Source organism: Rhinoraja longicauda, chromosome 40 (assembly GCF_053455715.1).
Source record: "Rhinoraja longicauda isolate Sanriku21f chromosome 40, sRhiLon1.1, whole genome shotgun sequence".
In the NCBI taxonomy this organism is placed as follows: domain Eukaryota; kingdom Metazoa; phylum Chordata; class Chondrichthyes; order Rajiformes; family Arhynchobatidae; genus Rhinoraja; species Rhinoraja longicauda.
Window position 1 is genome coordinate 3,377,989 of NC_135992.1, and position 17,225 is coordinate 3,395,213.

General features: G+C 49.0%; 1 protein-coding gene across 1 annotated transcript in view; it reads left to right on the forward strand.

Moving 5' to 3' along the window:
* micall1a (MICAL-like 1a) overlaps window positions 1-15,976 on the forward strand; it is a 122,538-nt gene extending 106,562 nt beyond the window's left edge. The window contains exons 11-16 of the mRNA XM_078430329.1: window positions 2,267-2,393; window positions 4,459-4,549; window positions 5,333-5,406; window positions 6,266-6,380; window positions 9,034-9,080; window positions 13,128-15,976. Coding sequence (XP_078286455.1) covers window positions 2,267-2,393; window positions 4,459-4,549; window positions 5,333-5,406; window positions 6,266-6,380; window positions 9,034-9,080; window positions 13,128-13,252 — 579 coding nt within the window. The 3' untranslated portion in view covers window positions 13,253-15,976. The remainder of the gene's footprint in view (window positions 1-2,266; window positions 2,394-4,458; window positions 4,550-5,332; window positions 5,407-6,265; window positions 6,381-9,033; window positions 9,081-13,127) is intronic.
* Window positions 15,977-17,225: the final 1,249 nt, after the last annotated feature.

Consider the following 17,225-nt stretch of genomic DNA (forward strand, 5'->3'; position numbering starts at 1 on the left):
GTCTGAAGAAGGGTCTCGACCCGAAACGTCACCCATTCCTTCTCTCCTGAGATGCTGCCTGACCTGCTGAGTTACTCCAGCATTTTTTGAACAGAATTAGGCCACTCAACCCATCAAGTCTACTCTGCCATTCAATCATGGCTAGACACAAAAAGCTGGAGCAACTCAGCGGGACAGGCAGCATCTCTGGAGAGAAGGAATGGGTGATGTTTCAGGTCGAGACCCTTCTCTGAAGAAGTACCACTCTGCCACCCGGCCCGATTCTATGTCCTTGTGTTGCTTAATTGGAAGCAAATCCTTCTACAACTTCTTCAGGGAAGTGTCCCGACCCAAAACGTCACCCATTCCTTCCCTCCGGAGATGCTGCCCGTTCAGCTGAGTTACTCCAGCTTTTTGTGTCTATCTTCGGTTTAAACCAGCATCTGCAGTTCCTTCCTACATAAGACTAAGAGTCTCGTCTAGTTGATCATAATGTTTAACCATAAAGAGAAAATCCTATTGAACATGAATTAATTTGTCAAACCATCTTTGGTGCCAGTGTCTGTGATAAAACAGAAGTTAGAGGCAATCATGCGTTTATAAAATCCAGACACAGCAAAGATTGGAGCATGCTTAAAGAAAAATCACAATTCAAAATTAAAAATAGAACGTTTACAAAGGATACAGGGGATAAAAAAGGAGGTGAAGTGGCAGAGCTCAACAGAAGAGAAAAGGATCAATAATAGAAGCAAATTTGTATAGGGCCCTGGTAAGACCACATCTGGAGTATTGTGTGCAGTTTTGGTCTCCTAATTTGAGGAAGGACGTCCTTGCTATTGAGGCAGCGCGGCGTATGTACACGACGTTAATCCCTGGGATGGCGGGACTGTCATATGAGGAAAGATTGGAAAGACTGGGCTTGTATTCACTGGAGTTTAGAAGGATGAGAGGGGATCTTATAGAGACGTATAAAATTATAAAAGGACTGGACAAGCTAGATGCAGGAAAAATGTTCATAATGTTGGGGGAGTCCAGAACCAGGGACCATAGTCTAAGAATAAAGGGGAGGCTATTTAAAACTGAGGCGAGAAGAAACTTTTTCACCCAGAGAGTTGTGAATTTGTGGAATTCTCTGCCACAGAAGGCATTGGAGGCCAATTCACTGGATGGATTTAAAAGAGAGTTAGATAGAGCTCTAGGGGCTAGCGGAATCAAGGGATATGGGGAGAAGGTAGACACGGGTTACTGATTGTGGATGATCAGCCATGATCACAATGAATGGCGGTGCTGGCTTGAAGGGCCACATGGCCTCCTCCTATTTTTTTACTATGTAACACAGCAAACCGCCCCCAACTCATGTAGTAGTCGGAGAATGGGGGGGGGGGGAATATGCAAACAAATTAAGGAAATTAGTAAAAAATGTTAAATAAGAATGAGGAATTTTAATTACTTAAGACAATAAGACATAGGGGGAGAATTAGACCATTCGGCCTATCGAGTTGACTCCATCATTAAGTCGTGGGTTATCGATTTTCCCCTCTACCCCAATCTCCTGCCTTCTCCCCGTAACCTTTCACGCCCTTGCGAATCAAGAACCTATCAATCCCTGCTTTAAAAATACCCAAAGACTTGGCTCCACTGCCGTCTGTGGCAGTGATTTCCACAGATTCACCAGTGTTTCCACAGATACACTAGGCTTGTATACACTGGAATTTAGAAGGATGAGAGGGGATCTTATCGAAACATATGATTATTAAGGGGTTGGACACGTTAGAGGCAGGAAACATGTTCCCAATGTTGGGGGAGTCCAGAACCAGGGGCCACAGTTTAAGAATATGGGGTAGGCCATTTAGAACGGAGATGAGGAAAAATCTTTTCAGTCAGAGAGTTGTAAATCTGTGGAATTCTCTGCCTCAGAAGGCAATGGAGGCCAATTCTCTGAATGCATTCAATAGAGAGCTAGATAGAGCTCTTAAGGATAGCGGAGTCAGGGGGTATGGGGAGAAGGCAGGAACGGGGTACTGATTGAGAATGATCAGCCATGATCACATTGAATGGTGGTGCTGGCTCGAATGGCCGACTCCTGCACCTATATTCTATTGTCTCTGCCGAAGGAAATTCCTCCTCATCTCCAGCTTAAAGGTACGTCCTCTTATTCTGCGGCTGTCTGTGCCTTCCGGTCTTGGACTCTCCCCCTGCCAGAAAAGTCTTCTCCTCTAACTGGAAGCACGTGTGACCTTGTTTGATTTCGCTGATCTTTTTCTCGTCCACTGTGGCCATCGACCAGGTGCACGCAAACCAGTACATTCCCGAAGAGAGTATCCAAGGGGAGCTGGAAAACCTGGAGCTGCGGCTGGACGAGCTGGAGCTCCGCGGGGTGGCTCTGGAGCAAAAACTCCGCAACTGCGAAAACGGTGAGTCCAGCAAACACTCCCTGAGCCGGGCCGGGAACGTGGGCCGGGCCGGGAACGTGGGCTGAAGGACTCGCGTGGAAGGGCAGCTTTAGAGTTGTCGAAGTACAGGGAAAGGGGCGGCCTGTTTCTGGGTGCCAAGCTCCCGTGCCCAACCGTATGATGACTAGTCCTTCAGCTCACTGCGGATGAGGGATCAGCATTGAACGTATCGAGGGGATAACTCTCCTACTGTTCAATGACGTTGAATGAATGAATGAATGAATACATTTATTGGCCAAGTATGTACACATACAAGGAATGTGCCTTGGTGCTCCGCTTGCAAGTAACAACACGAACATACAGTAAACAATAAAGCATCAAACATTAAGAGTACAACATTACGGTTTAAACATGTCAGTGAAATAAACCAAAGCAAAAAGAGACTGCAGACCTTTGGCTGTTGAGTAGAGCTACTACTCGCGGAAAAAAAGCTGTTTTTATGTCTGGCTGCGGCTGCTTTGACCGTCCGGAGTCGCCTTCCAGAGGGAAGTGCTTCAGAGTTTGAGGGGTCAGAGATGATCTTGCCCGCTCGCTTCCTGTAGCCCGGGCAAGTGGACAGGGCCTCGGTTTAATCTCCGCAGATGGCCATCCAGTGTTTATGTCAGTCCGGAGATGACGGCCTACATTGACGTGTTCAAATCCCTGGTCTCGGGCTTGGATATAGAATTTTCTGTACGTCAGGAAATGGAACCAATAGGAGGATATAGACAATAGACAATAGGTGCAGGAGTAGGCCATTCAGCCCTTCGAGCCAGCACCGCCATTCAATGCGATCATGGCTGATCACTCTCAATCAGTACCTCGTTCCTGCCTTCTCCCCATACCCCCTCACTCCGCTATCCTTAAGAGCTCTATCCAGCTCTCTCTTGAAAGCATCCAACGAACTGGCCTCCACTGCCTTCTGAGGCAGAGAATTCCACACCTTCACCACTCTCTGACTAAAAAAGTCCATATATATATATGGGTATTTGTGAGTGCGTGTATATCTACATTCATTAAAAGGCTTGGATAGTGGATGTGGGAGAGTCTAGAACTAGAGGTCATAGCTTCAGAATTAAAGGACGTTCTTTTAGGAAGGAGATGAGAAATTTATTTAGTCAGGGGGCAGTGAATCTGTGGAATTCTTTGCTAAAGAAGGCTGTGGAGGCCAAGTCAGTGGATATGTTTAAGGCAGAGATAGATAGATTCTTCATTAGTACGGGTATCAGAGGTTAAGGGGAGAAGGCAGGAGAATGGGGTTAGGAGGGAGAGCTAGATCAGCCATGATTGAATGGCGGAATAGACTTGATGGGCCGAATGGCTTAATTCTACTCCTATTCCTTATGACCTTGTACGCCCACTGAACCTTTTTTTCTCTCGTTTATGATATTGTTTACAGGGGGGGGGGGAGGGGGACAGGGGAGAGGGGGGAGGAGGGGGAGGGGGAGGGAGCAAGGGCACTTGAAGTTAGATAATTCAAGATTCAATTTATTGTCACATGTACCAATTAAGGTACAGTGAAATTTCAGTTACCATACCGCCACACTAAGTAAATTTAACATAAACATCCACTACACTGAACTCCACATTTTTAGATTTTTAGATTTAGATTTAGAGATACAGCGCGGAAACAGGCCCTTCGGCCCACCGGGTCCGCGCCGCCCAGCGATCCCCGCACATTAACACTATCCTACACACACTAGGGACAATTTTTACATTAACACCAAGTCAATTAACCTACAAACCTGTACGTCTTTGGAGTGTGGGAGGAAACCGAAGATCTCGGAGAAAACCCACGCAGGTCACGGGGAGAACGTACAAACTCCGTACAGACGGTGCCCGTAGTCGGGATGGAACCCGAGTCTCCGGCGCTGCATTCGCTGTAAGGCAGCAACTCTACCGCTGCGCCACCACGCCGCCCGTTTCCCACATATTCATACTGCTAGCTGTACACGAAGCTTGGGGACTTGGGCTGGGACCACACAGAAGTACAGATCAGGCTGTGTCACGTCACCTGTCAGCATGCGGTTTACATTTGCATCTCCAGATGACGACGAGGATGATCTTCTGGTCGACTGGTTCAAACTGATCCATGAGAAGCACTTGCTGGTTCGCCATGAGTCTGAGCTAGTGTACACGTGAGTGCTTCGTGTCTGTCTGTGTGCTGGTTCAGGACCTCCTGCCCTGCAGCGCTCTGTCCCCTCTATAGCTGGCCTTTTCCCCGCCGATCCTCTCTGCCCCCCCCTTCCCTCTGCGCCCCTCTGCCCCCCTCCCTTCTGTCCCCTCTGCCCCCCCTCCTCTCTGCTCTCCCTCTTCTCTCTGCCCCCCCCTCTTCTCTCTGCCCCCTCGTCTCTCTGCCCCTCTTTGCTCTGTCCCTCTTCGCTCTGTCCCCCCTCTTCTCTCTGCCCCTCCTCTCTGCTCCCCCCCTGCTCTCTGCTCGCCCCACCTCTCTGCTCCTCCCTGCCTCTCTGCTCGCCCCTCCTCTCTGCCCCCCTCTCCTCTCTGCCCCCTTCCACTCTGCTCCCCCCCGCCTCTCTGCTCCGACCCTTCTCTTTGCCCCCCCTCCTCTCTGCCCCCTCTTCTCTCGCCTCCCCTCTCTGCTCCCCCTCCTCTCTGCTCCCCCCCTCCTCTCTGCTCCCACCCTCCTCTCTGCTCCCACCCTCCTCTCTGCCCCCTCCTCTCTGCCCCCTCTTCTCTCTCCTCTCCTCTCTGCCCCCCTCCTCTCTGCCCCCTCTTCTCTCTGCCCACCCCCCCCTTCCACTCCTCCTCACACGCCCTCTGTTGAATCACGGAGCGATCTAATGTTGTAGTTTGACAAGAGCTGTTTGTTGACACTTCAAGTAGACATGGCTGAGAGCCTTTCTCTTTGCTGCCCCTCACTCTGACATCCAGGGTAATGTGATTCCTCTCTCAATCCTCAGCTTTAAGCAGCAGAACCTGGAGGAGCGGCAGGCCGACGTGGAGTATGAACTGCGCTGTCTTCTCAATAAACCAGGTCAGTGTCTGCTGCACGATGACCCCCGGCCTTGCTGACCACAGCCCAGCGTCTTCACGCTGATCACTGATCATCTCAGGCTGATCAGAACTGCCCGATCACAGCTCCAGCCCCCACAGACTGATCACTGACCCAACCACTGCTAACCACTGCCCCAACTCCCTCAGGCTGATCACTGATCACCACACACTGACCAGGACCACACGGTCACAGTCCCAGCCTCCTCACGCTGATTTAGACTTTACTTTCGTTTAGAGTCCGCACCAACCAGCGATCCCCGCACACTAACACCATCCTCCACACTAGGGACAACTTACAATTTTTACCGAAGCCAATTAACCTACAGACCTGTACGTCTTTGGAGAGTGTGGGAGGAAACCGGGGGAAAAACCCGCGCAGGTCACGGGGAGAACGTACAAACTCCGTACAGACAGCACCCGTGGTCAGGATCGAACCCGGGTTTCTGGCACTGTGAGGCAGCAACTCTACCGCTGCGCCCCTGCGGGGACCTGATCACCTCCTCGGATAGTTCCTCTGTCCCTCTCTTCCCCTCCCCCTTCCCAGTTCTCCCACTATCTTCCTGTCTCCACCTATATCCTTCCTGTGTCCCGCCCCCCTGACATCAGTCTGAAGAAGGGTCTCGACCCGAAACGTCACCCATTCCTTCTCTCCTGAGATGCTGCCTGACCTGCTGAGTTACTCCAGCATTTAGAGAAATAAATACCTCTCATGCTGATCACTGACCCTGGGCAATCCGACCGCACCCTCCTCCTAAGGCTGATCACTGACCCTGGGCAACCCGACCGCAGCCTCCGCCCCATCAGGCTGGTCACTGCCGCACGTACCTGTGTCTCTGCAGAGAAAGACTGGACGGACGAGGATCGGGGCCGGGACGCGGAGCTGATGCAGGAGCTGATTACCGTCATTGAGCAAAGAAACGCCATCATCAACAGCCTGGATGAAGACAGACAGAGGTAAGGTGCAGAATAAATGAGGTTATGGTGGCGGGGGACAGAGCTTGGTGAGTGCGTACAGCACGATGGAGCATAAAGTAGTATAAGAAAATAACTGCAGATGCTGGTACAAATCGATTTATTCACAAAATGCTGGAGTAACTCAGCAGGTCAGGCAGCATCTCTGGAGAAAAGGAATGGGTGACGTCTCGGGTCAGAACCCTTCTTCAGAATGAAAGAAGAAAAATTAAAAAAAATGAACCAATCCTTCTCTCCAGAGATGCTGCCTGACGCGCTGAGTTACTCCAGCATTTTGTATCTTTCTCTCCTGATGGCTGATGTTTTGGATTGTTGTTTTCTGGGACATTGGAGGTTGAGGGGAGACCTGATAGGAGCATCTCAGATTGGGAGAGGCACAGCTATGGTGGAGAGTTGGAACCTTTATCCCCAGGTGGAAATGCCAAAGTCTAGAAAGTGTAGCTTTAAGACGAGAGGAGGAGGGTTTAATGGATGTGTGCAGGGCAAGATGTTTACACCGTGATGGGTATCTGGAACACGCAGCAGAGGTAGCGGTGGTGGAGGCACTAGATGATAGTGGCATTTAAGAGGCTTTTCGATAGACGTGGGGATATGCAGAGAATAGAGGGGTGTGGATCACATGCAGACAGGGGACATTAGTTTAATTTAGCGTCATGTTCTGCATGCCATTGTGGACCGAAGGGCCTGTTCCTGTGCTGTACTGTGTTCTGTTCTATGATAGTGGGATATGGTTTCCTGTCAGCATGTAGTGGAGTATAAACCTCCTGTGGGATTCAGGTGTAGGGTAATGAGTGCCTTTAGGGTGGTGCAGAGGTAGAGTTGTTGCCTTACAGCACCAGAGACCCGGGTTCCATCCTGATTGCGGGCGCTGTCTGTACGGAGTTTGCACGTTCTCCCCGTGACCGCGTGGGTTATCTCCAGGTGCTCCGATTTCCTCCCATATGTATCACTCTATGAAGGGCCTGTTTCCACACTGTATCACTCTATGAAGGGCCTGTTTCCACACTGTATCATTCTATGAAGGGCATGTTTCCACACTGTATCATTCTATGAAGGGTCTGTTTCCACACTGTATCACTCTATGACTCTGTGAAGGGCCTGTTTCCACACTGTATCGCTATAACTATGAAGGGCCTGTTTCCACACAGTATCACTCTATGAAGGGCCTGTTTCCACACTGTATCACTCTATGAAGGGCCTGTTTCCACACTGTATCACTCTATGACTGTGTCGGTGGCATATTTCCTGGAACAGATTAGCGCCAGATTGCGGGGTGTATTTACTGTCTAGAAACGATGAAGAGAATCCGTGGAAACAACATAGGAGGCGGATTGTTTGTTACAGGCGTTTGGCCTGGATGTGAGGGAAAAGGATGTGGCAGGGAGAGTGATAGTGTCCTGAGGGTAATAGGTTCAGTACAGCAAGTACAATCTTCCTGAGGATAACTGGCCAGGATAGTGGCTAGACATCCATTATGTGAACAGAGCAGGGTGCTGGGGAGAAGGTGCCTGGAATGGCACACGCAGGCTGTGGAATCTTGTAGTGTAGAAAGGAACTTTAGATGCTGGTGTACATCGAAGAAAGACACAAAATGCTGGAGTATCTCAACCGGTCAGGCAGCATCTCTGGAGAAAAGGAATAGGTGACGTTTCAGGTCGAGACCTTCAGAGTCTGCAGAACGGTCTCAACCCGAAATATCACCTATCACTTTTCTCCAAAGATGCTGCCTGAGGCGTTGAATTACTCCAGTGTTTTGTGTCTGTCTATCATGATACAGCGGGGAAACAGGCCCTTCAGCCCAACTTGCCCACACCGACCAACATGTCCCCTCTACACTAGTCCCACCTGCCCGCGCTTGGCCCATATCCCTTTAAACCTGTCCTATCCATGTAACGTCGCCCGTTCCTTCTGTCCAGAGATGCTGCCGGTCCCGCTGAGTTACTCCAGCATTTTGTGTACGGTTTAAACCAGCATCTAAAGTTCCTTCCTACACTATCCATGTACCTGCCTAAATGTGACTACCTGCCTCAACTCCCTCCTCCGGCTGTTGGGCATAGAGTTCCTGCAGATGATGAGACAACGTGTGGTGTGGGACTGTCGGAGGATGCTGAGAGGCACCCTGACACAGTTCACTTCAGTTTATTGTCGCGAATACCAAGGTACAGTGAAAAACCTTTATCACGTGTTATCCAGTCTTAGTTTTAGTTGTAGAGATACAGCGTGGAAACAGGCCCTTCAGCCCACAGGGTCCGTGCCGACTAGCAATCCCCCCACATTCACACTATCCTACACGCACTGGGGACAATTTGTACATTTACTAAGCCAATTAACCTACAAACCTGCACGTCTTTGGAGTGTGGGAGGAAACCGAAGATCTCGGAGAAAACCCGCGCAGGTCATGGGGAGAACGTACAAACTCCATACAGACAGCGCCCGTAGTCGGGATGGAACCCGGGTCTCCGGCGCTGCATTCGCTGTAAGGCAGCAACTCTACCGCTGCGCCACCGTGACCGCCCTAAACTCAGCGGATAGACAATGCGTGATTACAATTGAGCCATTTTCACTGTGCACAGATACATGACAAGCAGGTCTGAGAGAGAAACTGAAGGTAGATTTTCACATTTCTGTCTTACAGAGAGGAAGAGGAAGATAAGTTGCTGGAGTCAATGATTAAAAACAAAGGTAAGATTATCATTTACATTCAATGTCAAGCAGAGGAGGTTTCGTTGAGCATTTCAGTTTGTTTCAACACCACACTAATTCTACCTTTATCTTTGCTCCTTTTCCCCTCTGAGGACAAGAGCAGAATAATTGGCCTGAATGGTTTGTCTGAAATTGGGAGAAAGGCCTGGTATGGGGAGGGGTCTTCCTGAAATGGCCAGGTCGTTCTCTCCTGTTAACCAAGTCCTGGGTCACCTTTGTGCCATCGTGTCCTGACTTTGACTTGTGTCTTCCCCTCCCTTCACAGCGGGACTATTTAACAATGGTCACAGTTTACCTTTCGTGTTGACATTGACTGCCTTTGGAAATGTTTTTGTTTAGTTTAGAGATGCAGCGCAGAAACAGGCCCTTCGGCCCACCGAGTCCGCACCGTCCAGCGGTCCACGCACACCAATGCGATCCTACGCACACCAGGGACAATTTACACATACACCAAGCCAATTAACCTACAAACCTGCACGTCTTTGGAGTGTGGGAGGAAACCGAGTATCTCGGAGAAAACCTACGCAGGTCACGGGGAGAACGTACAAACTCCGTACAGACGGCGCCCGTAGTCTGGATCGCACCCGGTTCTCTGGTGCTGTAAGGCAGCAAATTTACAGCTGCGGCACCGTGCTGCTCTGATGTTTTGCAATAAATCGCTGGAGAGAAACCACTCTGATGTGGCAAAGTACCTGCCACAGGTAATTAACTCAGCCCACCTGGACCGTGTGCAGATCTGTGCAGAGTGGCATGGTGGCGCAGCGGTAGAGTTGCTGCCGCGCAGCGCCAGAGACCCGGGTTCGATCCAGACTATGGGTGCTGTCTGTACGGAGTTTCTACGTTCTCCCTGCAACCAGTTTCCTTCCACACTTCAAAGACAGGTTTGAAGGTTAATTGGCTTTGGTAAGAATAATAAATTGTCACTAGTGTGTAGGATTGTGCTAGGGTATGGGAATCACTGGCTGGAACGGACTTGGCGGGCTGAAGGGCCTGTTTCCACGCCGTATCTCTAAACAAGACAAGAGTGCAATCCCGTCAGCCCCACTCCTTATTTCCCTGTATCCCTGCAACTTTCTCTCTCACACTCCAAAGACATACAGGTTTGTAGGTTAATTCCTATTTGGTTACTTTTCACATAACCTTTACCAAGCATTAATTTACATTAGCCATTGACTTATCACCAAGTCTTTGGGATGTGAGAGGAAACTAAAGCACCTGGAGGAAATGTTTATAGAAACATAGAAAATAGGTGCAGGAGTAGGCCATTCAGCCCTTCGAGCCAGCACCACCATCCAATATGATCATGGCTGGTCATCCAAAATCAGTACCCCATTCCTGCTTTCTGCCCATATCCCTTGATTCCGTTAGCCCTGAGAGCTATATCTAACTCTCTCTTGAATACATAGTTGAATACGTTTATGTCTAAAGATACAGCATGGAAACATGCCCTTCGGCCCATCAAGTCCACGTTGACCAGCGATCACCCATTCTCACAAGTTGTATGTTTTCCCACTTTCCCATCCACTTCCAAAACACTGGGGGCAATTTACAGTGCTAAATGACCTGCAAACCTTCACGTCTTTTGGAATGTGGGAGGAAACCGGAGCACCCAGAGGAAACCCACTTGGTCACAGGGAGAACATTGCCAGTCCACGGAATTCCTAACTGGAAATCACCTTCTCCAATTGATTGAAACGGCAGGGTTTTTTCCCCTCCCGAAATGGGAGGGAGGGCTGGTAAAGCTGCTGCATCGCAACACAGATCCTGAACTCGGGTGCTCTCTGTGTGGAGTTTGCACGTTCTCCCTGTGCCCCTGTGGTTTCCTCGGGTGCTCCGGTTTCCTCCCACATCCCAAATGGCCCACAAAGTGTTTAAGGGGTGGATGCAAAAGGGGGGTAACACAGAACCAGTGTGAGCGCGGGTGATCAATATACTCCTCCTATCAATCTCCAACGTTCCAGAAAAAAATAATTCAAAACATTAGGATAGATTGGGGCGCAGCGGTAGAGTTGCTGCCTTACAGTGAATGCAGCACCGGAGACTCAGGTTCGATCCTGACCACGGGCGCTGTCTGTACAGAGTTTGTACGTTCTCCCTGTGACCTGGGTGGGTTTTCTCTGAGATCCTCGGTTTCCTCCCACAATCCAAAGAGTACAGGTTTGTGGGTAAATTGGCTTGGTAAATGTGTGTCAAAAGAAAGATATCCTTAGTGTGCATAGGATAGTGTTAATATGCGGGTATAGCTGGTCGGCACGGACCCGGTTGGGCCGAAGGGCCTGTTTCCGTGCTGTATCTCTAAACTAAAATTAATACTAAACTAAAATGAGCTCGAAGGAGAGATAAATACAAAATCTGGAGTAACTCAGCTGGTCAGGAAGCATCTCTGGAGAACATGGACAAAGAGTGCTGGAGTAACTCAGTGGGTCAGGCAGCATCTCTGCAGAACATGGACACAGAGTGCTGGAGTAACTCAGTGGGTCAAGCAGCATCTCTGGAGAAAAGGAATAGTTCTTTCTTCTTACATTCTGAAGGTTTCGACCCAAAACATCGCCTATTCCTTCTCTCCAGAGATGTTGCCTGACCCGCTGAGTTACTCCAGTACTTTGTGTCCAACTCTCGACCTGATTTACAGACACTGTGGTGCTATCATCATATCATATCATATACATACAGCCGGAAACAGGCCTTTTCGGCCCTCCAAGTCCGTGCCGCCCAGTGATCCCCGTACATTAACACTATCCTACACCCACTAGGGACAATTTTTACATTAACCAGCCAATTAACCTACATACCTGTACGTCTTTGGAGTGTGGGAGGAAACCGAAGATCTCGGAGTAAACCCACGCAGGTCACGGGGAGAACGTACAAACTCCTTACAGTGCAGCACCCGTAGTCAGGATCGAACCTGAGTCTCCGGCGCTGCATTCGCTGTAAAACAGCAACTCTACCGCTGCGCTACCGTGCTGCCCTGCTGAGTGCTGTGTCGGCTCAGTGTCTGGCTGCAGGTCCAGCCTTGTCGGCTCTCTAGACCATGGCCCAATCCAGGCAATGTGCTGGTCACAGATCTGCAAATCATGCATTACATTCACTCCACTCTTTTAAATCACTACTACAGATCTGTACACTGTGGGTGGCACAATTGCAGTCATGTATTGTGTTTCCGCTGACTGGTTAGCACGCAACAAAAGCCTTTCACTGTACCTCGGTACATGTGACAATAAACTAAACTAAACTAGTATATCCCCCATCCGTCAGGCTCCATGCCTGTGTGTGTCTGTGTGACTGTGTGTGTATGTCTCTGTGTGTGTGTGTGTCCGTCTATCCGTGTCTATGTGTGTGTGTCTGTCTTGTCCGTGTGTGTGTGTCCATGTGTGAAGTCTGTCTGTCCATGTGTGTGTGTCCGTGTGTATGTGTCCGTCCGTGTGTGTGTGTGTCTGTCTTATCCGTGTGTCTGTCTGTCCGTGTGTGTGTGTCCATGTGTGAAGTCTGTCTGTCCATTTGTGTGTCCGTGTGTCTGTCTGTCTGTGTGTGTGTCTGTCTTGTCTGTGTGTCCGTGTGTGTGTGTGTCCATGTGTGAAATCTGTCTGTCCATGTGTGTGTCTGTGTCTGTCTGTCTGTCTGTCTGTCCGTGTGTGTGTCTGTCTGTGTGTGTCCGTGTGTGTCTGTGTGTGTGTCCGTGTGTGTGTGTATGTCTGTCTGTGTGTACGTCTGTGTTGTCTGTGTCCATGTGTGTGTGTGTCCATGTGTGTGTGTCCGTGTGTGTAAGTCTGTCTATGTGTGTGTGTCCATCCGTGTGTGTGTGTGTGTCCGTCCGTGTGTATGTGTGTGTGTGTATATGTGTCCGTGTGTGTGCTCAGTCTCTGTGCTCTGCAGAATCTCGCTCCTGTGGATCCAGGCTTTGTCCTCCAGGCAGGCAGCAGGCACCTGAGTGTAGGGGATTGAGGCTCGGCCACTCCGCCAGGCTGCGGGCTACCGACACGCTACTGAAATGCGGACTCCGACTAACCACTGCTTTTTCCTGAACAGATTTCCACAAGGATCCAAGTAGCGACATAAAGAAAAAGGCAAAGTTCAAACCGAAGAAGATGCTGAAGTTTCTCAGCAACAAACCCGAGGGGAAGTCTAAAACGGGCAAGGAGAAGAACTTGTGATGAGGGAGTGGTGCAATGAATGCAGAGCTGCTGGGGAGCCCGGGCCCATTGAGACTGCACCGCTGATTGTGTCGGGAGCTGTTCTACACGGTGTCTGGTGACTGGTTCATAGAGGTCTCATCCTAGGCAGCTCCTCCATGCGCTGACAGAGGCTGCTTACTCCATAGGGAAGATAGACACAAAATGCTGGAGTATCTCAGCGGGCCAGGCGGCATCTCTGGAGAGAAGGAATGGGTGACGTCTCAGGCCGGCTGCTGCCTTTCTTCATGGACCCTTCATGAATCTGAAGAAGGGTCCATGTCATTGAGAAGATGGACACAAAACGTCTCGACCCAAAACGTCACCCATTCCTTTGAAGAAGGGTCTCGACCCGAAATGTCACCCATCCCTTCTCTCCAGAGATGCAGCCTGTCCTGCTAAGTTACTCCAGCATTTCTTCGATTCCTACACATTTTGCCTGCTTACTACATATCACTTGTTGCACGTGCACTAGAAGCCACAGCACCCCTGTGCGTTGTTTGTTTTGCTTCGTGCTGTTTAATCTAACAGGTGAGACATTCTGTTCTTGGCCCAAGTTGTTCCCCTTTCACCTTGCGCTGGTCTGCAAGGTTCCAGGGATGCAGGGTCGGCTGCTCAAGTCGAGACCGGCTCGGTGCTCTTTCACCGGGGGGGAGCTTCTTAGCTTGCGGCTGCTTGCCGCCCCCACTGCTGTGGAGCAAAGTCTCCCATTTCCCCGCGTGAGGACCTGCCCGTTTGCCGCTGCCTTCCGCCGCTGTCAGCGCGGGGTACGTGAAGACTTGGCCGCCCGCAAACGGCCCACATTTCTGCAAGCTTTTAATCGTAGAGGCTGCATATTTCACGAGGCACAGTGTGCCATTAATCCGTCACCACCTGCAGCTGAAAACTTTGCAAAGAGATGAGAGGGGCAGCACGATGGCGCAGCGGTAGAGTTGCTGCCTCTTCAGTGCCAGAGACCTGGGTTCGATCCTAACTATTGGTACAGGTGTAGGACTGTATCCTAACTATAGATATATATATATAAATCCCTATAACTATAGGTGTTGCACCTTCTCCCGTTCTCCGTGGGTTTTCTCCGGGTGCTCCAGTGCAGGTTTGCAGGTTAATTGGCTTCTGTAAATTGTCCCTAGTGTGTTGGATAGAATGGGTGATCACTGGTTGGCACAGACTGGGCGGGCTGAAGGGCCTGCTTCCACGCTGTATCTCTAAACGAAACTGTACCAAGATGCAGCAATAACACCAGTGATACATAACGCGGATTGTACTAGAAGGTGCAAGGCTTGGGGTGATGATGCAGTGTGTTGGGTACAATGTGCAGATATAGAGTGCTGAGCGCGGTGTGTGAGTGTGGTGTATTTCCTGACGCTCACAAATAACGCGGAGGTGGGAAACTGCATACCAGTCCTATGGTATACTGAAGAACTTTCCATCTTCGAGGAAACATGCTTCTGTATACCACAGGACTGGGCACCTCAATGGCATCCTTCATCTATCTGCAGCAAGAAGCTACAGACCTTCAGTCTGTGAAAAAACCTTCAAACCAGCACTTGCCAGCGTACGATCAACATTTTACTGCAGTCTTCTAAATATTCCCATTTCCGTGTGCCGCAAGTAATGTATTCCCCGCTGCTCTGAGAGGCGGAGAAAGCTGTGGTGAACACGGAGATTCCTTTGCAGCTGGGTGGCGTTGGAACAGATTTCTGAACACGGGTGGAAAATGGCCATGCGTTCAAGTGTTTGCATCAGTTGTGCGCTCTTGTGCATATTTCTCGTGTGTACACACAGAACACGGATGCAGTCGCAGAAACCAACTGACACAAATATACTTCTAAACATAGTGAAGCTATTTCTATTAATTCTGCACTTTAATTGACCAGCGGTGTCTCAGCCTGCATTGCGCTGTTAATGTTTCTCCGCAGGGTCACACATATATATATATATATATATATATATATATATATATATATGTATATATGTATATACATATACACACATGCTTCAAACTAAAATGGAGTCATCTCCATGTGAGTCAATCTCCAGACAAACTCGGTGCACTTTGTCCATGCTCAGCCTATGTTATAGTCGGCTGCATGGCCGGGCACTGAGCCATTGCCAAGAGCTGTTCCTGATTCAGTAAGCCAAGGGGAGTCACCAGTCTGACCAATACACCTGCAGTTCTGCCTTGCGAGTGGCCATTTGCAGGTAAATGCACCCCAGCAAAGAGCAACTTCAGTTTGGAATTCCTTCACAGTCCAAACTTTTTCAGGGATTTTAGATTTGATTTTGAAACCTGGTCCTTCTGTAGATTGGATGAGAGCAACATATATTCTTTATTGGTCTAAATACAGGACTGAGACTTGGTGTCTCCACTCTTATCCTCATTAATATAGTTTGTTGAAGTTTTGTCGGTTCTTAGCAATAATTGTATATCTAATTAACATACAGGTTCAGCAGCCAAAAAAGCCTTAATTCAATTTATTGTCAAATCTTCGGTTTAATCTCCTTATTCTTGTAACTGGGGTTTTGGTGCCATGTCTTTGTATTAATCGTTCAATTATGGGATTGCTTTTATTAGTTCATTCAGACCATTGTGCTGATCCATATATTTAGTTTTTATTCTATTTTACTCGTTTGTATATAATATTTATTGAAAAACACAAGCACTGTTCTAAAGCTATATTATTCTGCTAACAAAATTGATAAAGTTGGGTCTATTAAAATGGAAAGTTGTCCAAATGTGTGATGATATAGTAACTGTTGGTTGTACGGAAGATCCTGTCTGCCTGTTCCTTGGCTGATTTTCCTCCATGTGTCATAGAGTTACAGCGTGGAAACAGGCCAAACTTGCCCACACCGGCCAACATGTCCCATCTACACTAGTCCCACCTGACCACGTTTGGCCCATATCCCTCTAAACCTGTCTTGGGTACAGTCATTGGCTGATTTGAGCAATGTATTCCTGAGGTCTGTCACATTTTATCGAATGGTTCTTTGATAGCCAGTTTTACAAAGATTTGCACCATCTGCCACTTAAAAATGAATTCAAATTTGTCAGGGGTGAATCATTAAGCAAAATAAATTCTGTGTCTGTTGAATTCAGGGAGCCCTGGTTGGGACAAGGAACAAGTATAATTTTACTCGATCCCATTTCACCCATGAGGAGCCAAGTGTTGGCATCTGCTTCTGTGTCGTCCTGCATCGTGTATCTATTTAGTTCATGTCACCCTGTATTTGGTCTAATCTGACTAACTTCCATATCATCCTTTAATGAATCCAGAGAGAAAACGTCTTGTAATCGACCAGAACTGAAATCAGTGACTGCTGTCAAATCACAGCAATGGAGCCAGTTGTACAACACTTCCTATTTGCTCTGCCTCGCAACTAATGTCTCTCATTGGATCACACTTCACCGGATCTAGACTGACCGCTGATCTCTCTCCATCTCCACTGGTTGACATGTTATTGAGTCAGACCCATACAGCGTGGAAACTGGCCCTTCTGCCCGACTTACCCATGCCGACCAACATGCCCCATCTACACTAGTCCCACCTGCCTGCGTTTGGCCCATATTCCTCTAAACATATTGTATCCATGTACCTGTCCAAATGTTATTTAAATGTGATAGTACCCGCCTCAACTACCTCCTCCGGCAGCTCGTTCCATACACCTGCCACCGGGTCTACGCCGACCTAATACTATCCTACACCCACTAGGGACAATTTCTTTTCACATTTACCAAGTCTATTAACTCACATACATGTGCGTCTTTGGAGTGTGGGAGGAAACCGAAGATCTCGGAGAAAACCCACGCAGGTCACGGGGAGAACGTACAAACTCCGTACAGACGGCACCCGTAGTCGGGATCGAACCCGGGTCTCCGGCGCTGCATTAGCTGTAAGGCAGCAACTCTACCGCTGCGCCACCTTTTACCCTATCACTTGTCATTGAGAGTTCC